The sequence below is a fragment of the Mobula birostris genome, chromosome 5 (genome assembly GCF_030028105.1).
Source record: "Mobula birostris isolate sMobBir1 chromosome 5, sMobBir1.hap1, whole genome shotgun sequence".
NCBI lineage: Eukaryota > Metazoa > Chordata > Chondrichthyes > Myliobatiformes > Myliobatidae > Mobula > Mobula birostris.
The window spans coordinates 10,566,289-10,590,732 of NC_092374.1; the positions used below are offsets into that span (position 1 = coordinate 10,566,289).

The 24,444-nt window shown below is 42.4% G+C and overlaps 1 protein-coding gene across 2 annotated transcripts in view; it reads left to right on the forward strand.

The window, feature by feature from the left end:
* Positions 1–24,444, forward strand: part of sh3bp2 (SH3-domain binding protein 2) — a 124,718-nt gene that overhangs the window by 89,900 nt on the left and 10,374 nt on the right. For both annotated transcript variants that reach the window (XM_072257600.1, XM_072257601.1), the window contains exons 8-13: positions 886–963; positions 6,392–7,376; positions 10,507–10,636; positions 18,542–18,597; positions 20,847–20,925; positions 21,023–21,082. In XM_072257600.1, coding sequence (XP_072113701.1) covers positions 886–963; positions 6,392–7,376; positions 10,507–10,636; positions 18,542–18,597; positions 20,847–20,925; positions 21,023–21,082 — 1,388 coding nt within the window. The remainder of the gene's footprint in view (positions 1–885; positions 964–6,391; positions 7,377–10,506; positions 10,637–18,541; positions 18,598–20,846; positions 20,926–21,022; positions 21,083–24,444) is intronic.

Genomic DNA, 24,444 nt, shown 5'->3' on the forward strand with positions numbered 1-24,444 from the left:
ACTGGCTGTCTCCTCCCCTCTCTTCTTTCTTTGAAGCCTGAAGGTCGAACCAAAGTTAGCTAGCCCGGAGGTCAGGGCCTGATGCACGAAGCCCCTGGGTCAGTATCTGGAAGTTAAGGGCCTGATGTCTGCAGTAGTGGGGCCAAAGACTCCGGAGGTGGCTTTGACCTAGGTTTTGGAGTCCTGTCTGTGTGTGAGTAGACGGGTGGATGGGAGTAAAGGGGGAAGTTTGCTGTTGCTTTGTTTTGTTGCTGTTTTTGTTGTGGTGTTGTTGTTGCTTGTGTTATTCAGCTGAACATTGTGGACATGCCATGTTGGTGGCAGAATGTGTGGTGACACTTATGGTCTGCCCCCAGCAAGTCCTTAGATACAGCACTGAATAGCCCCTACCAGCCCTTTGAGCACCGCTGCTGCACCAACTCCTGATAACCCTGATTTGATCCTAACCTAAAAACAGGACAATTTACAATGACCAATTAACCTAGCTGGTATGTCTTTGGACTGTCGGAGGAAACTGGAACACCCAGGGAAAACCCACACATTCCGTGAGGAGAACATACAGAGGACGCTGGGATTAAATTCCGAACTCCAAATCACCGGGCTGTAATAGTGCCACACTAACCACTGCACTACTGTGGTCAGTCGGTTTCATTGTTATCACAAGCAACGTATTTCACCATGTGCTTCAGCGTAGATGTGATAACTAAATCTAAATCTGAATCTTTCAGTCTAGGTGAAAAATCTTGACCAGAAACATCCACTGTCCATTTCCTTCCACAGATGCTGCCTGACCTGTTGAGTTTCTGCAGCTCCTTTGCGTGTTGCCGCAGAGGAATCTTTACTCTGTGTGTTGTTTATTCTTACAAACTTTATTGTCTTTTGCAGATTATGTAGAAGACGATGAGGATGATGAAGATGATTACTTGCAACCAGATAGGCTGCAGGAAAGCCCAGGGCCAGAAGGTAGTAAACTATGCCATCCATTTTATTTTGAGTGCCCTTTCACAGGAGGTCAATGAAACTGAATGAAGAATGCTCCAAGGAGAATTGCCCAGTGATAGTTACCAGTGCATGGACATTGCCACATTGACTAAGCTGGAGTGGAATGTCTCTGAAAGCTGCCACATTCATATATATCCTGGCTTTTCAATTAACTAACTGGCTACAGATTCAGCTTCACTTATTTATCACACGCACATGGAAACAGACTGTGAAATGCTAACAACCAACACAGCATTTTGGGCACCAGGGTAGCTTAGCAGTTAGTGCGACACTATTACAGTTCCAGAGTTCAGAGCTCAATTCTGACACCATTCTGTAAGGAGTGTGGAATATGTGGGCTTCCTTCGGGTGGTTCGAGTTTCTCCCGCAGTCCAAAGATGTACCATGATCATTGTAAATTGTTCTGTGATTAGATTTGGGTTAATTAGGGTGTAGTCAGGGTTTGCTGGGGTGACTTGGCTTGAAGGACTGGAAGGACCTATTCTGCACTGTATTGCTAAAATGTTTAAAAAAAGCAAGTTAAGGATGTGCTGGTCATTATAGCACCGACATAGCATGCCCACTGTGTTCAGCATAGGCAACAGCAACTACACAAGTCCATTTCCTCCCTCCCACCCACTCCTACATTTATACACAATTCAAGCATCAAGTTGGGAATGGACAACCCGGGAGATGGAAATGTGAGGCCATCTCTGGGAAGGATAATCAGTTTATTATTGTCACATGGACCAAGGTACAGCTGTAAACTTTGTTCTGCTTGCTGTCCTTACGGATCATTTCATCACTTCATTACATTGAAGGAAGAGTAATACCACAATGCAGAATTAAGTGGTACAGTAGTAAAGAGAGTGTAGTGTATGGAGATTGTGAGGTTAAGAGTGTATTTTACCGCACAAGATGATTGTTCAGTAGTATAACAGCAGGGTAGAAGCTGTCCTTAAGCTTGGAAGTACGTGCTTTGAGGCATTTGATTCTTCTGTCCAACTGGAAGTGGGAGAAGAGAAAATGACCCAGATAGGTGGGGTCTTTGGTTTAAGTCAGGGCATGAGAGCTCATCATTTGGCGTGATGAGTTCCAGGAGGAAGTACTTAAAGCACTGAGCCCTGTGGTTCATCCCTTCACTCAGCTGTAATGGAACGGAAGCATTGTTCATCATAAGACCTGATCAAGGGTCTCAGATCACTCCCCTCCATAGGTGGTGCCTGACCTACTGAGTTCCTCAAGCATTTTGTGTGTATCAAAATGTTCATCATGAACGTGTTGCAGAGTTTGCTGCATGCTAAATGGATGCCTTAATTCATATTTTAAAATGAGTTTAGAAATTGTATATCCTATATAAACTGTGAGCACAATTGTGTTAAAAAGTCATCAAGTACACAGTTACATTCAAAATCCTTCGCAAGAGATGATGTTAGCTATCTATAAAACCATAATAATCAGAAGCAGAATTAGGCCATTCAGCCCATCAAGTCTGCTCCATCATTCAGTTATGGCTCATTTTTCTTCAACCTGATTCTCCTGCCTTCTCCCCATAACCCTTAATTCCATTAACACTCAGTGTGCTATGTGCTATTGTCAGGAATAGAAGAGGCCGCTTTTATAATATAACAAAAAGACTAAGAGAAGGGCGGGATGGAATCTCCCTGTTAGATATTAGTCAAATGAATAGGAGAAAACTTACTTCTTCCTTTATCTGACACAAGAACACAAGGAGTCAGCCACCAGGCTCCATAAGCCTGCTCCACCATTCAATATAATCATGGTTGATCTGTCCCATGTCTTATCTCCTCTCCTCTGTCAGGTTCCTGTAACCCTCAATTCCTCAATATTTCCGATATTTATCTCTCTACGGCTTCAATAATGTTGAATGAACCGACCTCCACCACCCTCTGGGGCAGAGAATTCCATTAATTCACAGCCCTCTGAGTGAAGAAATTTCTATACACCTCAGTTTTAAGTGATGCTCTCATACTGGGATGGCATGGTATCATAGCAGTTAATGCCACATCTTGCAGTACCACCTATTAGACTGGGTTTTGATTTGTGCCTCTGTAAGGAGTTGAAACATTCTCTCTGTGACCACATGGGTTTCCTCCAGGTGCTCTGGTTTCCTCCCACATTCCAAAGACATACAGGTTAGGGTTGGTAAGTTGTGCGCATGCTATGTTGGTACTGAAAGTATGGCCACACTTGTGGGCTGCCCTCAGCAAGTCCTCAGAGTGTGATGGTCATTGATGAAACAATGCATTTCACTGTATTGTAAATCATTTGGAAAATGTGTAGCTCAAGGTGGTGGATGGTTGGGTTGTGTTGTTCTCCGATCTTGGCAATGTTTCGTCACCATATGAAACGTCATCACTGACAATATCTTCTCATATGGTGACGAAATATTTGCAAGTAAATCGCCAAGATTGGAAAACAACTCAACCCAACCATTTCACTGTTTCAATGTACATGTGACAAATAAACAGAATCTTTAAATCAGATCTTTAATCATATTTTATAGCACTGTCCCTTGTTCATGATTCTCCCACTAGTGTAAACATCCTAACCTCTATAACACTTCATCATGGCTGATTTACGGTCTCTCTCAACTCATTTCTCCTGCTATCTCCCTGTAACATTTGACATCCTTGGTAATCAAGAATCTATTAACCTCCACTTTAAGTATATCTAATAACTTGGCCTCCCCATCCATCTGTGGTAATGAATTACACAGAATCACCACCATTTGGCTAAAAAAATTCCTCCTCATCTCCATTCTAAAGGGATGCTCTTCTTTTCAGAGCCTGTGCCATCTGGTCCTAGATTCCTCCACTCTAGAAAATATCCTCTTTGAGTCCACTCTATCTAGGCCTTTCAATATTTGATAGATTTCATTGAGGTCATCCTTTATTCTTCAAAATTCCAGCCAGTACAGGCCCTGAGCCATCAAACTCTCCTTGTACATTAACTTTGACATTGCCAGGATCATTGTCATGATCCTACTCTGCACGCTCTCCAGTGCATTGCACTGGACAGTTTTCAGGGTGGTGGAGAAGACTTGATGGGCCAAATAGCATTTTCTACTCCTATGTCTTATGGTCTTATGAAGCCAGCTTAAGATCTCACAGGCTTGAGTAAGGTTATCCCTCATACTCCAGAACTTCACAGAATCTAGATCTATCCTGTTCAGAGAACTACTCTATCATCCCGGGAATTTGTATGGTGAATCTATATCGCACTGCTTCCAAAGGCATTATGTCCTTTTTTTCAGTAAAAGATGAAATCTGTGTACAGTATTCTGGTCGTGATCTCACTAATACCATGTACAACCGTAGCAAATCGTCCCTATTCTTAAACTCCAGTACCTTCAGAATAAAACCAATATGCCGTTTCTTACTTACTTGCCTGTTAACATTTTGTGATTCACATACCAGAACACCTAGATTCCTGAACTTCTTTTAGTTGCAGTCCCTCTCTAATTAGATAATAATGGCATTTTGATTCCTCTTACCAACGTGTATCAGCTCAAACTTCCCCACGTTATAGCCATAGATCACTACAGCACAGCATCAGGTCTTTTAGCACATCTATCTCGTCCACCAAACTCTCATTTTGCCTAGCTCCATCGACCCATATTGGGACCATTGCCCTCCATACCCCTCCCAACCTTTCGTTTATCCAAAATTCTCTTAAATGTTGTAATTGAACCTGCATCCACCTCTTCTGCTGGCAGCTCATTCCACACTTGCACAACTCTCTGAGTGAAGAAGTTACCCCTCCGGTTCCCGTAAATATTTCACCTTTCACCCATAACCTATGTCTTCTGGTTCTAGTCTCACACAACTTCTGGAAAAGGCCTGCTTGTATTTAACCAAACTATACTCATAATTTTGTATACCACAATAAGATCTACCCTCATTCTCCTACATTCCAGGGAAAAAGTCCTAACCTATTCAACCTTTCCCTATAACTCAGGTCCTCAAGTCCCAGCTACATAATTTTCTCTGTTAAACTCTATTTGCTAGATGTTCAACTTACCTCTCAATCTATCTATAATCCATTGCAGAATTACAACATGTTCAGCACAATAAGCTGATTCCATTTAATTTTGTATATTTTAATGGTTGCATGTTTTATATTAAAAAAACTAATTGGTTTCAACAAGAGATTCTGCAGCTGCTGGAAATCCAAGTAACATCACACACATATTGCTGGTGGAACTCAGCAGATCAGAAAGCATCCACTGAAAGGAATAAAGATTTGATGTTTTGGGCTGAGACCCTTCATCAGGATTCCTGATAAAACTTGTAGAAACCCCAAGTGCTGGTGTTCTGATTAAGGATCTCGGCCTGAAATGTCGACTATTTATTCCTTTCCGTAGATGCTACTCAAAGTATGTGCATGACACCACATACATCCCTAAGAAACACAAAATGCTGGAGGAACTCAGCAGGTCAGGCAGCATTTATGGAAATGAATAATCAGTTGACGTTTCAGGCCCAGACCCTTCTTCAGGACTGGAAAGGAAGGGGGAGGATGCCAGAATAAAAAGGTCTGGGGAGGGGAAAGAGGCAGCTGGAAGATGATAAGTGAAGCCAGGTGGGTAGGCAAGGTAAAAGGCTGGAGAAGAAGTAGTCCAGTAGGAGAGGGGAGCGGACCATTTGAGAAAAGGAAGAAGGAGGGAAACCAGGGGAAAGTGATAGGCAGGTGACTACCCAGGTTGGTGGCTACCCAGACGATTATGTGGTGTTGATCCTCTAACCTGAGAGTGGCCTCATTGTGGCAAAAGAAAAAGCACGGACTGACACTACCCTGAGATTCATTTTCTTGCAGGCATTCCAATAAATCAAAGAAATACAACAGAATCAATGAAAAATTACACACAAAGACTAAAAATCAATGTGCAAAAGAAGACAAACTGTGCAAGTAAAAACAATAATTAAGTAAATATTTATAATTATATCATAAGTAAATACTTATATAATTTTTAAGGGGACTGGACTTGTCAACATTTTGTGGTGAAATGTCAACGACTCCTTTGTCCTGATCCAGGGATTTGTAGACATTTCAGGTCAAAATTTCAACCTGAAACATTGACTATGCCTCCCACCCCTCCACCCCCACCACACAGACTCACACGCTGCTCGACCCACTGAGTTTCTCCACCAACACACACAAAATGATGGAGTATCTCAGAAAGTTGGGCGCATCCAAAGGGGAATAACAGTTGACGTTTTGGGCTTCATCAAGACTGGAAAGGAAGGGGGTAGAAGCTAGAATAAGAAGGTGGATGGAGTAGATTGATACTCTAGATCTGCAGTCTTTATATAACCCTGTTTAATTATATAGTGTAATAATTTGGCTGCTTCACAGTATGTATTTTTTCTCTCTTCCCTGGGTCTAGATTTCCATCCAGTCCAGCCAACAAGAAAGGGTGTGAAGTCATTACCTCCTCTGCCACCTCCCGTTCAGAAGTCAGCACCTCCTCTGCCACCTGCTGTTCAGAAACTTGGGTTAGCGGCTAGGAAAGAGGACTCACAGGACTGTTTGCCGCAGCCCCTACATGATAATAATGCATTTTGCAGACTTGCCTCATGTTGCCCAACCCCTCCTCCAGCTCATTCAAAACCCAAGGCGGAGCCACATCAGAAACTTGTAGAAGCCCTAAAAGCTGGTGTCAAAAGCAAAGACAACTTTGCATTGGACTTAAATAAACGTCTTCAGCAGGCAATTGGAAACACAGAAGCACTCAATGTTCAATCTCCTCAATCGTCTTTGCAGAAAGGAACTACTGCTGGACTCCCTCCGGTGCCTTTACATAAAGGATCTAGTAGTGGAGCTCCTCGAGTGCATCCTCACAAAGGATCTGGTGATGGACCCTCTCCATTGCCTTCACACAAAGGGCCTCCTCCAATGCCTCCCGCTAAAGGATCTACTGGTGGACCTCCTCCACTGCCTTTCCACAAAGGATCTGGTGATGGACCCTCTCTATTGCCTTCACACAAAGGGCCTCCTCCAATGCCTCCCGCTAAAGGATCTACTGGTGGACCTCCTCCACTGCCTTTCCACAAAGGATCTGGACCTCCTCCAGTGCCATCCAACAAAGGATCTGGGCCTCCTTCAGTGCCATCCAAAGGATCTAGGCCTCCTCCAGTGCCACCCAACAAAGGATCTGGTGGTGGACCCTCGCCAGTGCAATCTCACAAAGGATCCAGCCCTTCAGTGCCTGCCAACAAACCAACATTGTCACAAGTTCCAACTCAGACTGAAGAGATCAAACCTAAACTATATAAACCAGAGCCATTACCAAAATCAGCTTCCAAATTTCCAACACCACCACCTGCTTCTGCTAAGCCTAAGACTGAAAAGCACAACACACTTCCCTTGCAGTAAGTACAGTGACTGTGATGGAGGTGTACTTCATACACTATGTTTTTTCATAAGTGAGCTGGCTGTTCTCTCAACAGCCTGCACTGGTATTTATCTTCTGTATAAACGGATCCTTCCATTTACTCTTCCTGTTGTTATAAGCTTTCAAAATATCCATTTACCAAAACCTCGAAACTAAACTTCACATCCTTATAATTTTCTTTATACAAGAAACTCTGTTTGCACCCTGTAATAAATCTCATAATTAATCTTACATTTATGGACATTTGTACTCAGTGGACATTTGATTAGGTACAGTAGTGTGGCCCAGTGTGGTTTTCTGCTGTTTTAGCCCATCCACTTCAAGGTTCAACATGCAGTGCGTTCAGAGATACTCTTCTGCACATCACTGTTATGTGGTTACTGTTGCCTTTCTCTCAGCTGGAACTAATCTGGAAATTCTCCACTGACCTCTCATTAACAAGGCATTTTTGCCACAGAACTGCCATTCACTGGATGTTTTCTGGTTTTCGCACCAGTCTCTGTCAACTCTAGAGACTGTTGTGTGTGAAAATCCCAGGAGATCAGCAGTTTCTGAGATACCCAAACCATCCTGTCTGACACCAACAAACATTCCACAGATAAAGTCACTTAAATCACATTTCTTCCCCATTCTGATATTTGGTCTGAAAAACAACTGAACCTCTTGATCATGTCTGCATGCTTTTATGCATTGAGTGGCTACCACATGATTGACTGATTAAATATTTGTATTAACAAACAGGTGTACCTCATAAAGTGGCCACTGAGTGTATATAATTGATCCCGCATTTTTTCACTTTATATTACTTCATACTAGACCCCCCCAACCAGTGAATTGTCAACATAAACTTTTCAACTTTAATCATTTTATTTGAATTTAATATTTCACAAATTTCTGTACGTGATGTCATACTAAGGTCTAAATTTCTAAGATAAAAAAGGGAAATTCCATTGGTTTAATTAATAATAACCATGTATTCTCTGCACCCCCTCTCTACTTTGACAAAGCACTGAGTTGAATGAAGATAGAGTCATAGAGCTGTACAGTATAGAAAATGGCCCTTTAGCCCATATGTGTAAATGCTGAGCCAGATGTATATTAAAGCTAACCCCATTTCCCAGCACTTGGCACATAACCCCCAAAAATTTTGTCATCCATATACCTGTATGCATACATCTTAGATGTATCTAATGTACCTGCTTCAACCATTTCTTCTGGAATTTGGTTTCATACATCTGCCACCTGCTGTTTGTGGGGTGGCACAATAGCGTAGCCATTAGCGCATCGGTTTACAGTGTCAGTTATAATATCTGGATTCAATTTCTGTAAGGAGTTTGTACGTTCTCCCTGTGACCACGTGGATTTCCTCTGGGTGCTCTGGTCCCCTCCTGCATTCCAAAGGCGTATGGGTTAGGGTTAGGGAGTTGTGGGCGTGCTACTGGTGCTGGATGTATGGTGACAGTTCTGGGCTGGCCCCCAGCACTTCCTCACTGATTTAGTTTGACATAACAACACATTTCACTGTACGTTCCAATTACATGTGACAAACAGTCAGTTTATTATTAAATCTTTCACCTCTAACCTAAAAGCTAAGTCCTCTAGTTTACAGTTCCCCAATCCAGAGAAAAAGACAGCTCATTCTCTCTATGTCTATTATGACTGGCCATCCCTAGTCCAGAGCTCTGTTCAGTTTCTTGCAGTCTTATGCAGAGCAGTTGCATACCAATCCACTATGCATCCAGACAGAATGCTTTCTATGGCACATCAATAAAAATTGGTAGGAGTTGACAGGGACATGGTGAATTTCTTTAGCCTTCTGAGGATGTAGAGCTCTCACCACAATCCAATATAATAGTAGGTCTCACACCAGATCAAGTAAATCAACATTGTGTCTCTTAGTGACATAGTTTTGGGAATTGAAAGCAATGTTGTTGACTGGAAGAATGTGGAGGCTTTAGAGAGAATGTTGCATGCATTGGAGAGTATTGCCTATAAGGAAAAGTTAGGCAAATTTGGGTTGATTTCCCTGGAGCACTGGAGGCTGAGGGATGACCTGATATAGTTAAATAAAATTATGAAACATATAAGAGTTTATAATCAGTCTTTTTGAAATGTCAAATACTAGATGACAAAGCTTTAAGGTGAGAGGGAGAACATTGGAAAATTTATGAGGTAAATCATAAACACAAGTGATTCTGCAGATGTTGTAAATACAGAGCAACACACACAATGCTGGAGGAGCTCAGCAGTTCAGGCAGCATCTGTGGAAAGGAATAAACAATTTGAGTTTTGGGCTGAGACCCTTCACAGACTTATGAGGCAATCTTTTTTATATACAGAAATCAGTAGGTGCCTGGAAGGTGCTGCTGGGGAGGTGGTGAAAGGAGATAGATGGTCTTAATTTTTAATAGGTTCCACTGGGTTTAATGGTTTTCTTTGTTTTGTGGCTGCCAGTAAGGAGACAAATTACAAGGTAGTATATAGTATACATACTTTGATGATAAATGTACTTTGAACTTTAACAACAATAAAGAGACATTTAGACAGGCACATGAACAAACTGGGATGGAAGGATGTAGACCATGTATAGGCAGATGAGATTAATACAGATTAGAATCATGATCGCACAGACATCATGGGCTGCTTCTGTGTTATATTGTTCTACATTTGACTGCAAATCCTTGAATTCACATTTAGATGGGTCAATGAACAATCTATTGAAGGAATTCAGTGGGTCGGGCAGCATCTGTGGAAGGAAAGGGACTGTCAATGTTTTGGATTCCTGCTTGACCTGCTGATTTCCTCCAGTAGATAGTTAGTTGCTCCAGATTGCACCACGTGCAGTCTCTTGTGTTTCACATTTAGCTGGGTGTATGATGAATCGATGTTGTCACCCAATTCTCACTTTATTAGTGTTGTACACATTATTTCTACACCACAATGAATTCTTCATGTGCTGACTTTCTCTCCCCCAAAAGTTTATACCCTGAGGCATGCAAGCACAGGTAATTTGTGTAATTTTGACAAAAGATCATGCATTAGCAATTAAGATACAGTAAATTGTGGTTAGTACATAATAAAAATCCATTAACCATTGTTTTGTGTAGCCGTTCATCTCCCGACGGACAAAGCTTTCGCTCTGCTACAACTGAAAAACCACCCACTCGACCTCGGTCTCAATCCCAGCCAGCAGAGCTGATTCACCAGTCTGATGATGATGATGATGACTATGAGAATGTAAGAGCTTTTTTCAATGCATTCTATCCTGTCATTGGTGTTACTCATGATTTGAGAGATAAGATTTATAGCCTAACTCAAACATTGTTTGAAAACACTGTTAATATTTATAATCATGTCTCATGTTGTAGTTTGTGCAGAAAATGAAATATTTCACTCTTTTGTTTAATCTCTGTGAATCAAACTATTGTTTTTGAAAATTCAGACAGTGGTGTAGAGAAATATGGCCTTATATTTGAAAGTGTCATATTGTCAAAATCAGAGATTTTTGCAATGAATTATGTTGTTCTCACTTGGAAACAGTGCTGAGATGAAGAGCAGTTGTGATGACAATAGCAGAGACAGGAATGAGGCAAAAGCTGCTGGGAAAATAGTAAAATAGCCTCTGGAAGAGTGAGGTGTGATCTCTGTTTAAACTCTTCGACTGAGTTGATATTTTGTTGGCATTACCTCCTCTTCATTTTCACGATACGATATAGGAACAGAACTAGGCTATTTGGTCTATTGAATCTGCTCCACCATTCCATTGTTGCTGTACGTTCATTAAAGCCCATTTTCCCACCTTCTTCCCATAACCCTTAACCAATCAAGAATCTATCAATTTCTGCCTTAAATACACCCAATGTCTTGGCTTCCATAGATTCCTCCTCCTTATGTCTGTTATGAAGGGATGTTCCTTTTTCTGAGGCTGTGCACTTGGATCCAACTAATGGAAACAGTCTCTCCACATCCACTCTATTCAGGCCTTTCAGTATTCAGTAAGTTTTAATAAGATCTCCCCTCATCCTTCTGAACTCCATTAAATACAGGCCCAGACCCAGAGATATCTAAATGTTCTTATGTTGATATCAAGCTTCACATTAGTTATTACAGTCCTTGTGTCCCATCACCCATTAGAATTTTAAAATTCAAAAATATGCATAATTTATAAAATACAATACCATTGGGATGGCTTTCTTTATATGAGTTGTAAAACAAAATCAGTACATACTGTTGTAGAGCATCAATGGTATGGCATGGGACTGCCTGTTACACCATTGGCGTTTTTGGCGGCAATGAAGGTCCTCCATCTCTGGCGGTGTGGGTAAGGGCTTCCTTCGTCATGTCAGTAGCTTCCCCTCAGTTTTCACTACTGTCAGTTATCTAAGTCCCGAGTTGGAGACTCAGGAATACTGTCGTACTCAGATGTAGGAGAATTCTTCATTGCTGTTTCCATAACAGTTTTATTTTACCAGTCAGGGTTGTTAGCCTTGAGCTGAACCCCTGAACCTGGAGGACCAGTAAAGATCACTCTTAGTCTGTCCTTTACCCTTTGACCTGTTTGACATGGGTGACCTTACCAACAGCCAAAACATAAATCCCTGACTACAACCAACATAGCTCTCGGGGTCATTGAGGCACACAAGCCTCCAAAACCATGACAAGGTTGTGGTCCTCTTGGAGCAAAGCATGAATGCCATCTATCTATTCACCTTAAACAGTAGAAGTGTCAAATGTTTAAAAAGCTAAGCCAATATAATATTCTAGCACCTTGAGCTCTGTTGACATCCTCTGCAATTTTAAGTACAGATGAAATAAATTAAGAAAAGTAAGAAAACTAGAAATCTGAATGGTATATAAAAGTACCAGAAGCTGTAAACACCTGGTTTTGGGAATGATGAGTGGACAGCATTTGTAAGGAGTGGATGATTGGGTGAGATCTGTTTTGGAGAAAAATGGTTGTCTGATGGTTCAGTGTCCAATGATAAACACTGCCCTCTTGTGGAATTATAGAGCAATAACAAGGAACCTAAAGTCAGCAAATTCAGGCAGAGGAGGGAGAGGTATCAGTCAATGTTGAGTAATGATATGAGGACCAATATTCTGTTTATCTGCCTATTTATTGATACAGCATGGAACGGGCCTGGCAATTGTCCTGGTTTACAGGAAGTTAACAAATACATTGATCACAAACTAAGCAAAACCACAAAGCTACGATGAGATCTGGAATGCATTGGCCATATTTTCATTGTAATCAATAATTTTTAACAAAGCAAATGCTGGAAACACTCAGTAGGTCAGACAGAATCTGTGAGAGAGAAACAGTTAACATTTAAGGTTATTAATGTTAACTCTGCTTCTCTCTCTACAGCTGGGTCTTACAATAGTTTTCTGGTTATATTGTAGTTGTTATTTAATCTAGCAGCACAACAGCAGACTATTTGGCCTACTTACCAGCTGTTTGAAAGAACTATCCAAATAATCTTCATAATTTGCCTTTCCTATACTTCTGTCTTTTCTGGTCTCTATTGAAAATTAATCTATAACTGTTATTTTTTCAGGACATACATGGTAGAAATTATATGTACTGCATGAAATAATATCTTCCTGGGTTGTTCTTAATTATTTTGCCTCCGGTAATAATGCCAGTGATCACTTTTAATAGAAATACTCAATAAGTCAGGCAGCATCTGCGGAGAGACAAAAAGAGATAATGTTTTCAGTTCATGAATGAATACTTCAGAAATTTTATTTTAGACATACAGTATCTAGAGTTAGATTACACATGCTTCTTTAATGGCCTTTTCAACATCTTGCTGCTTTCAGAGATTTAAGATATTACGGCACAGTACAGGCCCTATGGCCAATGATGTTGTGCCAACCTTAGAACGTACCTTAAGATCAATCTGACACTTTATAATAGCCCTCCATTTTTCTATCATCCATGTGCCTACCTAAGAGTTTCTTAGATTCCCCTAATGTATCAGCCTCTACCATCGCCACTGGCAGGACATTCCATGCACTCAGCACTCCCTGTGTACAAAGAACTTACCTCTGATATCTCCCCATTCCTTCCTCTAATCACTTTAAAATTGAAACACTGATTTCAATTTTCATCATCTTTTTGATTCTGATGCCTCTGCTGATTCTTCCTGTCAAAGTGTGTTACTACAACTTCCTTTATTAAAATATAGCTGCCACATGTCTGACCAATTTAGCATCTCTTAATGCTGTCTTGTTATCATACATATAACTCACCACTTCCCTCTGACCTGTAAACTGAAATTGTGTAATGAATGACCAGATTCACATCATTGGTGTATAATATACAGTCATCCAAATACTAATTCTGTAAGAACTCTTGTTCAAGACCGCAAAATAATACTTTAACTTCCCCAGTCCAACTTTGTATGGATGTTGTCACTGTTCCTTTAATTAATCCCAGTGGCCACACATTTTAATTCCACATCCCATTCCCATTCTGATATGTCTATCCACGGCTTCCTCTACTGTAAAGATGAAGCCACTCTCAGGTTGGAGGAACAACACCTTATATTCCGCCTGGGTAGCCTCCAACCTGATGGCATGAACATTGACTTCTCTAACTTCTGCTAATGCCCCACCTCCCCCTCGTACCCCATCCGTTATTTATTTTTATACACACATTCTTTCTCTCACTCTCCTTTTTCTCCCTCTGTCCCTCTGACTATACCACTTGCCCATCCTCTGGGCTCCCCCACCCTCCCGTCTTTCTCCCTGGGCCTCCTGTCCCATGATCCTCTCATATCCCTTTTGCCAATCAACTGTCCAGCTCTTGGCTCCATCCCTCCCCCTCCTGTCTTCCCCTATCATTTTGGATCTCCCCCTCCCCCTCCCACTTTCAAATCTCTTACTAACTCTTCCTTCAGTTAGTCCTGACAAAGGGTCTCGGCCCAAAACGTCGACTGTACCTCTTCCTAGAGATGCTGCCTGGCCTGCTGCGTTCACCAGCAACTTTGATGTGTGTTGCTTTAATTAATCTGATGGTATTTAAATTTGTTTACAAGTGTACCATGTGATACTTAGATTAGATTAGATTAGATTATGAGGACACGCAGTCCTCTTTTATTGTCATTTAGTAATGCATGCATTAAGAAATGATACAATATTCCTCCGGTGTGATATCACAGAAACACAGGACAGACCAAGACTGAAAAACTGACAAAAACCACATAATTATAACATATAGTTATAACAGTGCAATACCGTAACTTGATGAAGAACAGGCCATTTAGCACGGTAAAATGTTCAAAGTCTCTGGAAAGTCCCACATCTCACGCAGACGGGAGAAGGAAGAAAACTCTCCCTCCCATGCCTGACCACAGTCCGACTCTGAGTCATCCGAAAACTTCGAGCTCCGGTCAGCCCTCCAGCACCGAGCACCATCTCTACCGAACGTTTCGACCCCAACCCCGGCTGCCAGCAGCAGGCAAAGCCGAGAATTTTGGGGCCTTCCCTCCGGAGATTCTCAATAGCACAGTAGCAGCGGCAGCGAACCGGGCATTTCAGAAATTTCTCCAGGTGTTCCTCCGTGCTCTGACGGCTGTCTCCATCAAATCAGAATTGTGCACGGTACCCTATTTAACAAATACGATATAATTTCACCAGAGACCTGCGCATGCTGCGTCACACCGCCATCTTCTCCTCCCACCTTAAAGAATTCATTGTGAAATTCTATACATGCATCAACACGATTACTGATCAAGAACCTATCGACACCTGCTTTAAATATTATCCAATGATGGCCTCCACAGCCATCAATGGCAATGAATTCCACAGATTCCCCACCCTCTGGCTAAAGAAATTCTTTCTCATGTCAGTTCTGAAGGGGTGTCCTTGTATTCTGCGTCTGTTTCCTCTGGTCCTCGACTCCCTCACGATATGAAACATACATTTTTATTGACAAAGTTTTGGGAATGATCCATGAGATGAAAGGAGTTGGTTAAGTTTTCACTTGATTATCAGTGCCAATCATTGCCAGTTCCAGGGTTGGACAACCCTTCTCCCTCTCTCCCTGAGCACAGGGAGAAGTTCCTGCTGAATGAGAGAGGTGGCAATGTATATATCATTGATGTTCAGAAAGAAAACTCTCATGTCTATTTCCCGCATTTTCTTACGACAGTGAAGGAGGCTACTTGGCCCATTGAGTCTGTGTAGGCTATCAGACCAATCTCATCATCCCTTGCCCCACTTCCCTGTAACCTATTCAATAGTAGGTGAATAGGCCATTCAGCCTCTAAAACCTGCCCCTCCGTTCAACTTTAATCATGGCTGATATGTATCATTCTAAAGGAATTACTATCCTCTCTCATATGCCCATCATCTTCCTCCAGATTTCTCAGCACCTCCCTACTCTACAGGTAAATTACAGCGACTAGTGCATTTTGAGGATGTGGAAGGAAACCAGAAAACTGGGGGAATATTCACGTGATTTCCCAATAATCTCACCTGAGGTCAGAATTGAACTTGAGCACCACTATGATGCACCACTGTGTCACCTTTGACATACCAAAGCAGGGCTTTACTGTCATTTTGCAAATGTAGGAACACTGAATATTCACGTGACGATGAGCAGATTATTGGTTTTATTGCTACTAGAAGGATAAGTATGAACTAGCTCCCTCAGGAGAAGTCATAACCTGTCCCTCCTCCAAGTTCAAGTTTATTGTTATTCAGCAGTACACACGTATGCAGCTAAACATCATTCCTCTGGAACCGATGTGCAAAACGCAGCGCATATAGTCCAGCAAAAACAGTCACCAAATAATATAAACACAAGTTCCTGAGTGGCAGGGCTTGAAGATTTTATCAGGTCCTCTCAGGTCCTTTGAATAAAATATTGCACCCCCACCACCAGCCTCCAATCACCCAGTTTTTTTTCTCCACCCCACCTCATCACCATCCTCTCTTCCACTGTGTGCTTAACAGATGCTGAGACTTTATAAGGCACTGGTGAGGCCCTACCTTGAGTATGTGAACAGTTTTGGGCCCCTCATCTTAGAAAAGATGTACTGGCATTGGAGAAGGCCCAGAGGAAGTTCAAAGGATGATTCCAGGAATGAAAGGGTTATCATACGAGGAACGTTTGATGGCTCTGGGTCTGTACTCGCTGGAATTCAGAAGGATGAGGGGGGATCTTATCGAAACCTTTTGAATATTGAAAGGCCTAGACAGAGTAGATGTGGAAAGGATGTTTCCCATGGTGGGAGAGTCAAGGACAAGAGGTCACAGCCTCAGGATAGAGGGGGGCCCTTTCAAAACAGAGATGCGGAGAAATTGCTTTAGCCAGAAAGTGGTGAATTTGTGGAATTTGTTACCACATGCAGCTGTAGAGGCCAGGTTGTTGGGTGTACCTTTCCATCACCCCACCCTACCTGCATCCACTAATTGCTTTCCAGCTTGTGCTCCAATCCCTACCCCTGACCTCTTTATGCTGACTGATTTTCCTCTAAAATCCCATAAAAAGTAGTGGATGCCGCCCAGTCCGTTATAGGCAAAGCCCTCCCAACCACTGAGCACAGCCACACAGAGCACTGTCAGAGAAGAGCAGCATCCATCAGCAGGGACCCCATCACCTATGTCATGCTCTCCTCTCGCTGCTGCCATCGGAAAGAAGGTACAGGAGCCTCAGGACTCACACTACCAGGTTCAGGAACAGTTATTACCCCTCCACCATCAGCCTCTTGAACCAGTGGAGATGACTTCACTCAATTTCATTCGCCCCATCACGGAACTGTTCTCACAACCTATGGACTCATTTTTAAGGACTCTTCGTCTCATGTCCCTGATACTAGTTAGTTGATTGCTCGATTATATATTTGTTTGTTTCTTAATTATTTCTTTGTTCTTTTTGTATTTGCACAGTTTATTGTCTTGTTCACATTGGTCGTTTGTCTGCCCTGTTGGGTGTGGTCTTTCATTGATTGTATTGTGGCTTTTGGATTCACTGAGTATGCTCACAAGAAAAAAAATTGTCAGGGTTGTATATGGTGACATTTATGTACTTTGATAATAACTTTATTTCGAACTTTGAAATTTATTCTTGCAGTCCAGGTATAACGTTGATATCCACTTCCCTCCACAGATGCTGTTTGACCTTACCTCTCTTCTCCTCACCTGCCAATCACCTCCTTATGGTTCCCCTCCTCCTTCCCTTTTTCTCATGGTCCACTTTCTTCTCCTATCAGATTCCTTCTTCAGCCCTTTATCTTTTCTGTCCATCATCTCCCAGTTTCTCACTTCATCTCCCTTCTCCCAACCATCTGCCTTCCCCCTCACCTGGCTTCACCTATCGACTTCCAGGTTGTACTCCTTCCCCAACCCCATCTTCTTATTTATCCTGGCTTCTTCCCCATTCCTTTCCAGTCCTGATGAGCATCCTCAGCCCAAAGTGTCGACTGTTTGTCCCCCCTCAACCCCCCCATGATGCTACCTGACCTGCTGAGTTCCTCCAGCATTTTGTATGTGTTACTCTGGACTACCAGCATCTACAGAATTTCTTGTGTTTACGATTTGCTGCTTGACCTCATGAGTTCCTCTGGCAATTGTTTTATGCGCCAAATTCCAGCACCTGCAGTCTCTTGTCTCTCAGATATTGGCTTTTCTTCAAAATAGTCTGCTTGTGAGAACAGGCAAGGCCTTAGTCTAATAATATTGACCCCCTTGACAGTGTGGCTGAATTCATAGCATTAAGTTTATTAAATTGAACAATTTGATGATAAAATAACAATAGCTCAAAATGCTTGGCAATCAACATACTGAAATGTTAACTCCATTTTGGATGCTGCACGACTTGCTAAGATTTTCAGCGATCTCTGTTTTTATTTTAGGGTTCTATCATCTGCAGTATTCCATTTTCACAGCGTCCCAATTTTAAGTAAGTTACTTATTTCAGTGAACAGGCCTGCCAAGCATTTTGAGAAAATTGTTTTCTTATCATCTGTTTTATATATTATAATAGTCATTGTTTTATAATAGTCAGTGTTTTATATATTATTATAGTCATTATTTCAGTCATGAGGGAGTCTCCATGGAAACATCTTTTAATTGTAACTATTGCCTGTTGGATTAATGACATTATTTTATTGTTATCTGGTTTCATTGTAGGTAGAGCTACCAGCCTCTGTGTTTATCAATACAACAGAATCCAATGATGTTGAGAGGTACTTATTCATTACACTGTTAGATATTTCACACTTCCTTATTGTACAGGAGGAGGCCATTTGGCTCATCAGGCCCATGCTGCTTCCCAGAGCTGACAATGATAGAGAATTGGAGCAGGAGTGGGCCTATGATCAATATTATCATGACTTATCATCCAAATTCAGTCCCCTGTTCCTGCTTTCTCTATCTACCCTTTCCTCTCTTTAGCCATTAGGACATATCTAACTCCTTGAATATATTCAATGACTTAGTCTCAGCTGTCTAGAATCGAGAACTAGAGGGTTTCAAAGGTACATTTAATGTCAGAGAAATGTATACAATATACATCCTGAAATTATTTTTCTTAAGAAGAGTGCCCCAAAGAATGAATGACAGTTAAATGTTTGAACCCCAAAGCCTCCCCTAGCTCCCCCCCCCACGCATAAGCAGCAGCAACGTGACAACCCCCTTCCCCCAACAGCAAAAAAGCATTGGCGGCACCCCACCGCCCACGCTGAGCACTCAAGTGTGCAGCAAGCATCAATAAAGACACAGACTTGCAGTACCCCAACGACTACTCGTTCAGCTGGTAATTCAACATAACCACAGGCTCTCTCTCTCTCTAGTGAGGGAAAAAGAGGTGTCCACATTTCACGGCAAGAGGGGAGACATAACAAAAAACTCACTGATTTACGATGTTAAAAGTCTGTTGCGTCACTTTTTCCATACTCTGTGCCCAAAGAACTTGGTTCTCTGGGTACACAGCCAACAGCCAGCTTGCTACTTTTGATTTTCCATGGACTCCAAACGACACACCAGTTTCCTGCGGAGGCAGCGACCTCGAGCCATGGAGTCCCAGAACCCTGAAGGCACACTAGTCTTCTAGGCCACGTCCTTGGTACGTCGAATAGCGGCCAGTCATGAGACCCAAAGAGCGGGTCCCATTCCCACAAAGAGCCAAAGTCAGTGTGTAACTCAAGGTCAGGGTCTTCAAAAGAACCCTGAAAGGGAAAAATAGAGATACTAAAGATAGAAATAGAGCTCCTTCCAAAGATGCACGCAAAGGAATCGCCATTAGGGCACAGACTTAATGAGAGAGGGGAGAAATGTAAAGATGATCTGAGGGGTAAGTATCTCACACAGAGGGTTCAATGAGCTCTCAGGGGATTTGGTAGAGGCAGATGAAATTACAACAATTTAAAAAGCATTTGAACAGGAAAAGTGTAGAGGGGTACAGACACAATACAAGCAAGTGGGATGAGTATGATGAGGCATCATGGTTGGCATTAACAAGGTGGGCTGAAGATTCATTTTCTCTGCTGTATGGTTATGAATTCTATAGGTTCACCTATCTTTGGGTGAAGGAATTTCTGTCTCAGTCCTGCTCACTATCCTTTGGCTGTGACTCTGGCCATGGACCTCTCCACCATTGTACCCCTGGTCTGCCCATTCCCCTCAGTGTTTTATATATTATAATAAGGATACCTCTTATTCTTCTAAACTGTAGATGAACACTGTCTACTGAATCAACACTGCAGTAAAGATTTTAATGGGAGCATTGAAATAGTGATGAGTGCCCACCAGCTATGAAGCATTTGTAAGATTATGCTCAGGGTCAATTTGGATGATTTTTGTGCTGTAAAACTCAATGACAAGCTGAGACAGCTGAAATATGATATATAGTTCAAGTGAATATTTAACAATAATACTCCCTAGGAGAGGAGGAATAGGCCATTTGGCTCCTTAATGTGATCTGCCTCAATACTCCAATCCCATCACATTTTCACTCCTTGTGTTTCAAATTCTGTCTTCCTCTGTCTTAAACTTAGTCAAAGACACTGCTTCCATTGACCTTTTAAATCAAGGGTTCCCAACCTTTTTTATGCCATGGATTCCTCCCATTAACTGAAGGGTCCGTGGACCCCAGGTTGGAAACCCCTGGTTTAAGTCCTTTCCCTCTCATTTTAAACCGATTCCCTCTAATTTTGCACTCCCCTGCTTTTGAAAAAAAAACTGTAGCTATTCACCTTAGCTATGGCCCTCACAATTTTATAAATCTCTAAGTTCATCCTTCAGCTTCCTTCGCTCTGGGAAAAAGACCCAATCTATCCAGTTTCTCCTTATAACTCACACCCTGCAGTCCTCAAAGAACAACAGACCTATATATCCACAATTCTGTATAGAATTTAATGATTTTGAATTTTTTTTATCAAAGCATGCAGATTAATTAAACAATAATATACAAATCTTTTCTTGTCTACCCATGAAGATTGTTCATATCTACAAGTCCTGGCAACAAACCTCAGCATGGGTTGTACGGCATTAGGAATTCTTCAAAGTCTGGAAAGGTATCAGTATAATAACAAGTCAATGTTTACAATTTGCTACAGTATTAGTAATTTCATCACAGAGAAATGTCAATCTATTTTTTCTCTTTTGCAAAAGGTTTTAGTTGTATGGGACGACATAGAGAAGAAAGTGAGGAACTACAGAATATTTGAAAAGGTCAGTAAATATTTTCAAAGTTTTGCAAGAATATACCTATAGTCATATAGTCTGAAAACAGGCCCTTCTGCCCTTCAATTCAGTACTGACTGTAAAGTCAAGTCAAGTCAAGTTTATTGTCATTTCGACCATAAGCTGCTGGTACAGTACACAGTAAAAACGAAACAATGTTCCTCCAGTGCTACGTGACAGAGATGGTAAGAATTGGAGGAGATGGCAGTTGAATGCGTGGCTGAGGAGTTGGTGCAGGGAGCAGGGTTTTAGATTTTTGGATCATTGGGATCTCTTCTGGGGAAGGTGGGACCTGTACAGATTGGATGGGTTGCACCTGAACTCGAGGGGGAGCAATATCCTTGCAGGTAGGTTTGCTAGCATGGTTCGGGAGGGTTTAAACTAATTTGTAACGGGGATGGGACCCAGACCGATAGAGCAATGGAAGAAGTGCATGGAGCAAAGCCAGATATAACATATAGAGAGGCTTTGAGGAAAGAGAAGCAGAATAAACGGTGTAAAGACAGTAAGGTAGAAGGGCTGAAATGTGTGTACCTCAATGCAAGAAGCATCAGGAACAAAGGTATGTATTCAACTGAGAGCTTGAATACATACATGGAATTATGCTGTAGTGGCCATTACAGAGACTTGGCTGGCACCAGGGCAGGAACGGATTCTCAATATTCCTGGATTTCAGTGCTTTAAAAGGGATAGAGAGGGCGGAAAAAGGGGAGGAGGGGTGGCATTACTGGTCAGGGATACTATTACAGTTGCAGAAGGGGTGGGTAATGTAGCAGGATCCTCTTTTGAGTCAGTATGGGTGGAAGTCAGGAACAGGAAGGGAGCAGTTACTCTATTGGGGGTATTCTATAGGCCCCCTGGTAACAGCAGAGATACAGAGGAGCAGATTGGGAGGCAGATTTTGGAAAGGTGCAAAAATAACAGGGTTGTTATCATGGGTGACTTTAACTTCCCTAATATTGATTGGCATCTGATTAGTTCCAAGGGTTTAGATGGGGCAGAGTTTGTTACGTGTGTCCAGGACGGATTCCTGTCACAATATGTGGACAGGCTGACCAGGGGGAATGCCATACTAGATCTAGTACTAGGTAATGAACCGAGTCAGGTCACAGATCTCTCAGTGGGTGAGCATCTGGGGGACAGTGACCACCACTCCCTGGCCTTTAGCATTATCATGGAAAAGGATAGAATCAGAGAGGACAGGAAAATTTTTAATTGGGGAAGGGCAAATTATGAGGCTATAAGGCTAGAACTTGCGGGTGTGAATTGGGATAATGTTTTTGCAGGGAAATGTACTATGGACATGTGGTCGATGTTTAGAGATCTCTTGCAAAATGTTAGGGATAAATTTTTCCCGGTGAGGAAGATAAAGAATGGTAGGGTGAAGGATCCATGGGTGACAAGTGAGGTGGAAAATCTAGTCAGGTGGAAGAAGGCAGCATACATGAGGTTTAGGAAGCAAGGATCAGTTGGGTCTATTGAGGAATATAGGGAAGCAAGAAAGGAGCTTAAGAAGGGGCTGAGAAGAGCAAGAAGGGGGCATGAGAAGGCCTTGGCGAGTAGGGTAAAGGAAAACCCCAAGGCATTCTTCAATTATGTGAAGAAAAAAAAGGATGACAGGAGTGAAGGTAGGACTGATTAGAGATAAAGGTGGGAAGATGTGCCTGGAGGCTATGGAAGTGAGTGAGGTCCTCAATGAATACTCCTCTTTGGTATTCACCAATGAGAGGGAACTTGATGATGGTGAGGACAATATGAGTGAGGTTGATGTTCTGGAGCATGTTGATATTAAGGGAGAGGTGGTGTTGGAGTTGTTGAAATACATTAGGACAGATAAGTCCCCGGGGCCTGACGGAATATTCCCCAGGCTGCTCCACGAGGCGAGGAAGAGATTGCTGAGCCTCTGGCCAGGATCTTCATGTCCTCGTTGTCCACGGGAATGGTACTGGAGGATTGGAGGGAGGTGAATGTTGTCCCCTTGTTCAAAAAAAGGTAGTAGGGATAGTCCGGGTAATTATAGACCAGTGAGCCTTACGTCTGTGGTAGGAAAGCTGTTGGAAAAGATTCTTAGAGGTAGGATCTCTGGGCATTCAGAGAATTATGGTCTGATCAGGGACAGTCAGCATGGCTTTGTGAAGGGCAGATCGTGTCTAACAAGCCTGCTAGAGTTCGTTGAGGAGGTGACCAGGCATATAGATGAGGGTAGTGCAGTGGATGTGATCTATATGGATTTTAGTAAGGCATTTGACAAGGTTTCACACGGTAGGCTTATTCAGAAAGTCAGAAGGCATGGGATCCAGGGAAGTTTGGCCAGGTGAATTCAGAATTGGCTTACCTGCAGAAGGCAGAGGGTCGTGGTGGAGGGAGTACATTTGGATTGGTGGGTTTTGACTAGTGGTGTCCCACAAGGATCTGTTCTGGGACCTCTACTTTTCGTTATTTTTATTAACAACCTGGATGTGGGGGTAGAAGGGTGGGTTGGCAAGTTTGCAGATGACACAAAGGTTGGTGGTGTTGTAGATAGTGTAGACGATTGTCAAAGATTGCAGAGAGACATTGATAGGATGCAGAAGTGGGCTGAGAAGTGGCAGATGGAGTTCAACCCGGAGAAGTGTGAGGTGGTACACTTTGGAAGGACAAACTCCAAGGCAGAGTACAAAGTAAATGGCAGGATACTTGGTAGTGTGGAGGAGTAGAGGGATCTGGGGGTACATGTCCACAGATCCCTGAAAGTTGCCTCACAGGTGGATAGGGTAGTTAAGAAAGCTTATGGGGTGTTAGCTTTCATAAGTCGAGGGATAGAGTTTAAGAGTCGCGATGTAATGATGCAGCTCTATAAAACTCTGGTTAGGCCACACTTGGAGTACTGTGTCCATTTCTGGTCGCCTCACTAAGGAAGGATGTGGAAGCATTGGAAAGGGTACAGAGGAGATTTACCAGGATGCTGCCTGGTTTAGAGAGTATGCATTATGATCAGAGATTAAGGGAGCTAGGGCTTTACTCTTTGGAGAGAAGGAGGATGAGAGGAGACATGATAGAGGTGTACAAGATGATAAGAGGAATAGATAGAGTGGATAGCCAGCGCCTCTTCCCCAGGGCACCACTGCTCAATACAAGAAGAAAATGGCTTTAAGGTAAAGGGTGGGAAGTTCAAGGGGGATATTAGAGGAAAGTTTTTCACTCAGAGAGTGGTTGGTGCGTGGAATGCGCTGCCTGAGTCAGTGGTGGAGGCAGATACACTAGTGAAGTTTAAGAGACTACTAGACAGGTATATGGAGAAATTTAAGGTGGGGGCTTATATGGGAGGCAGGGTTTGAGGGTCGGCACAACATTGTGGGCCGAAGGGCCTG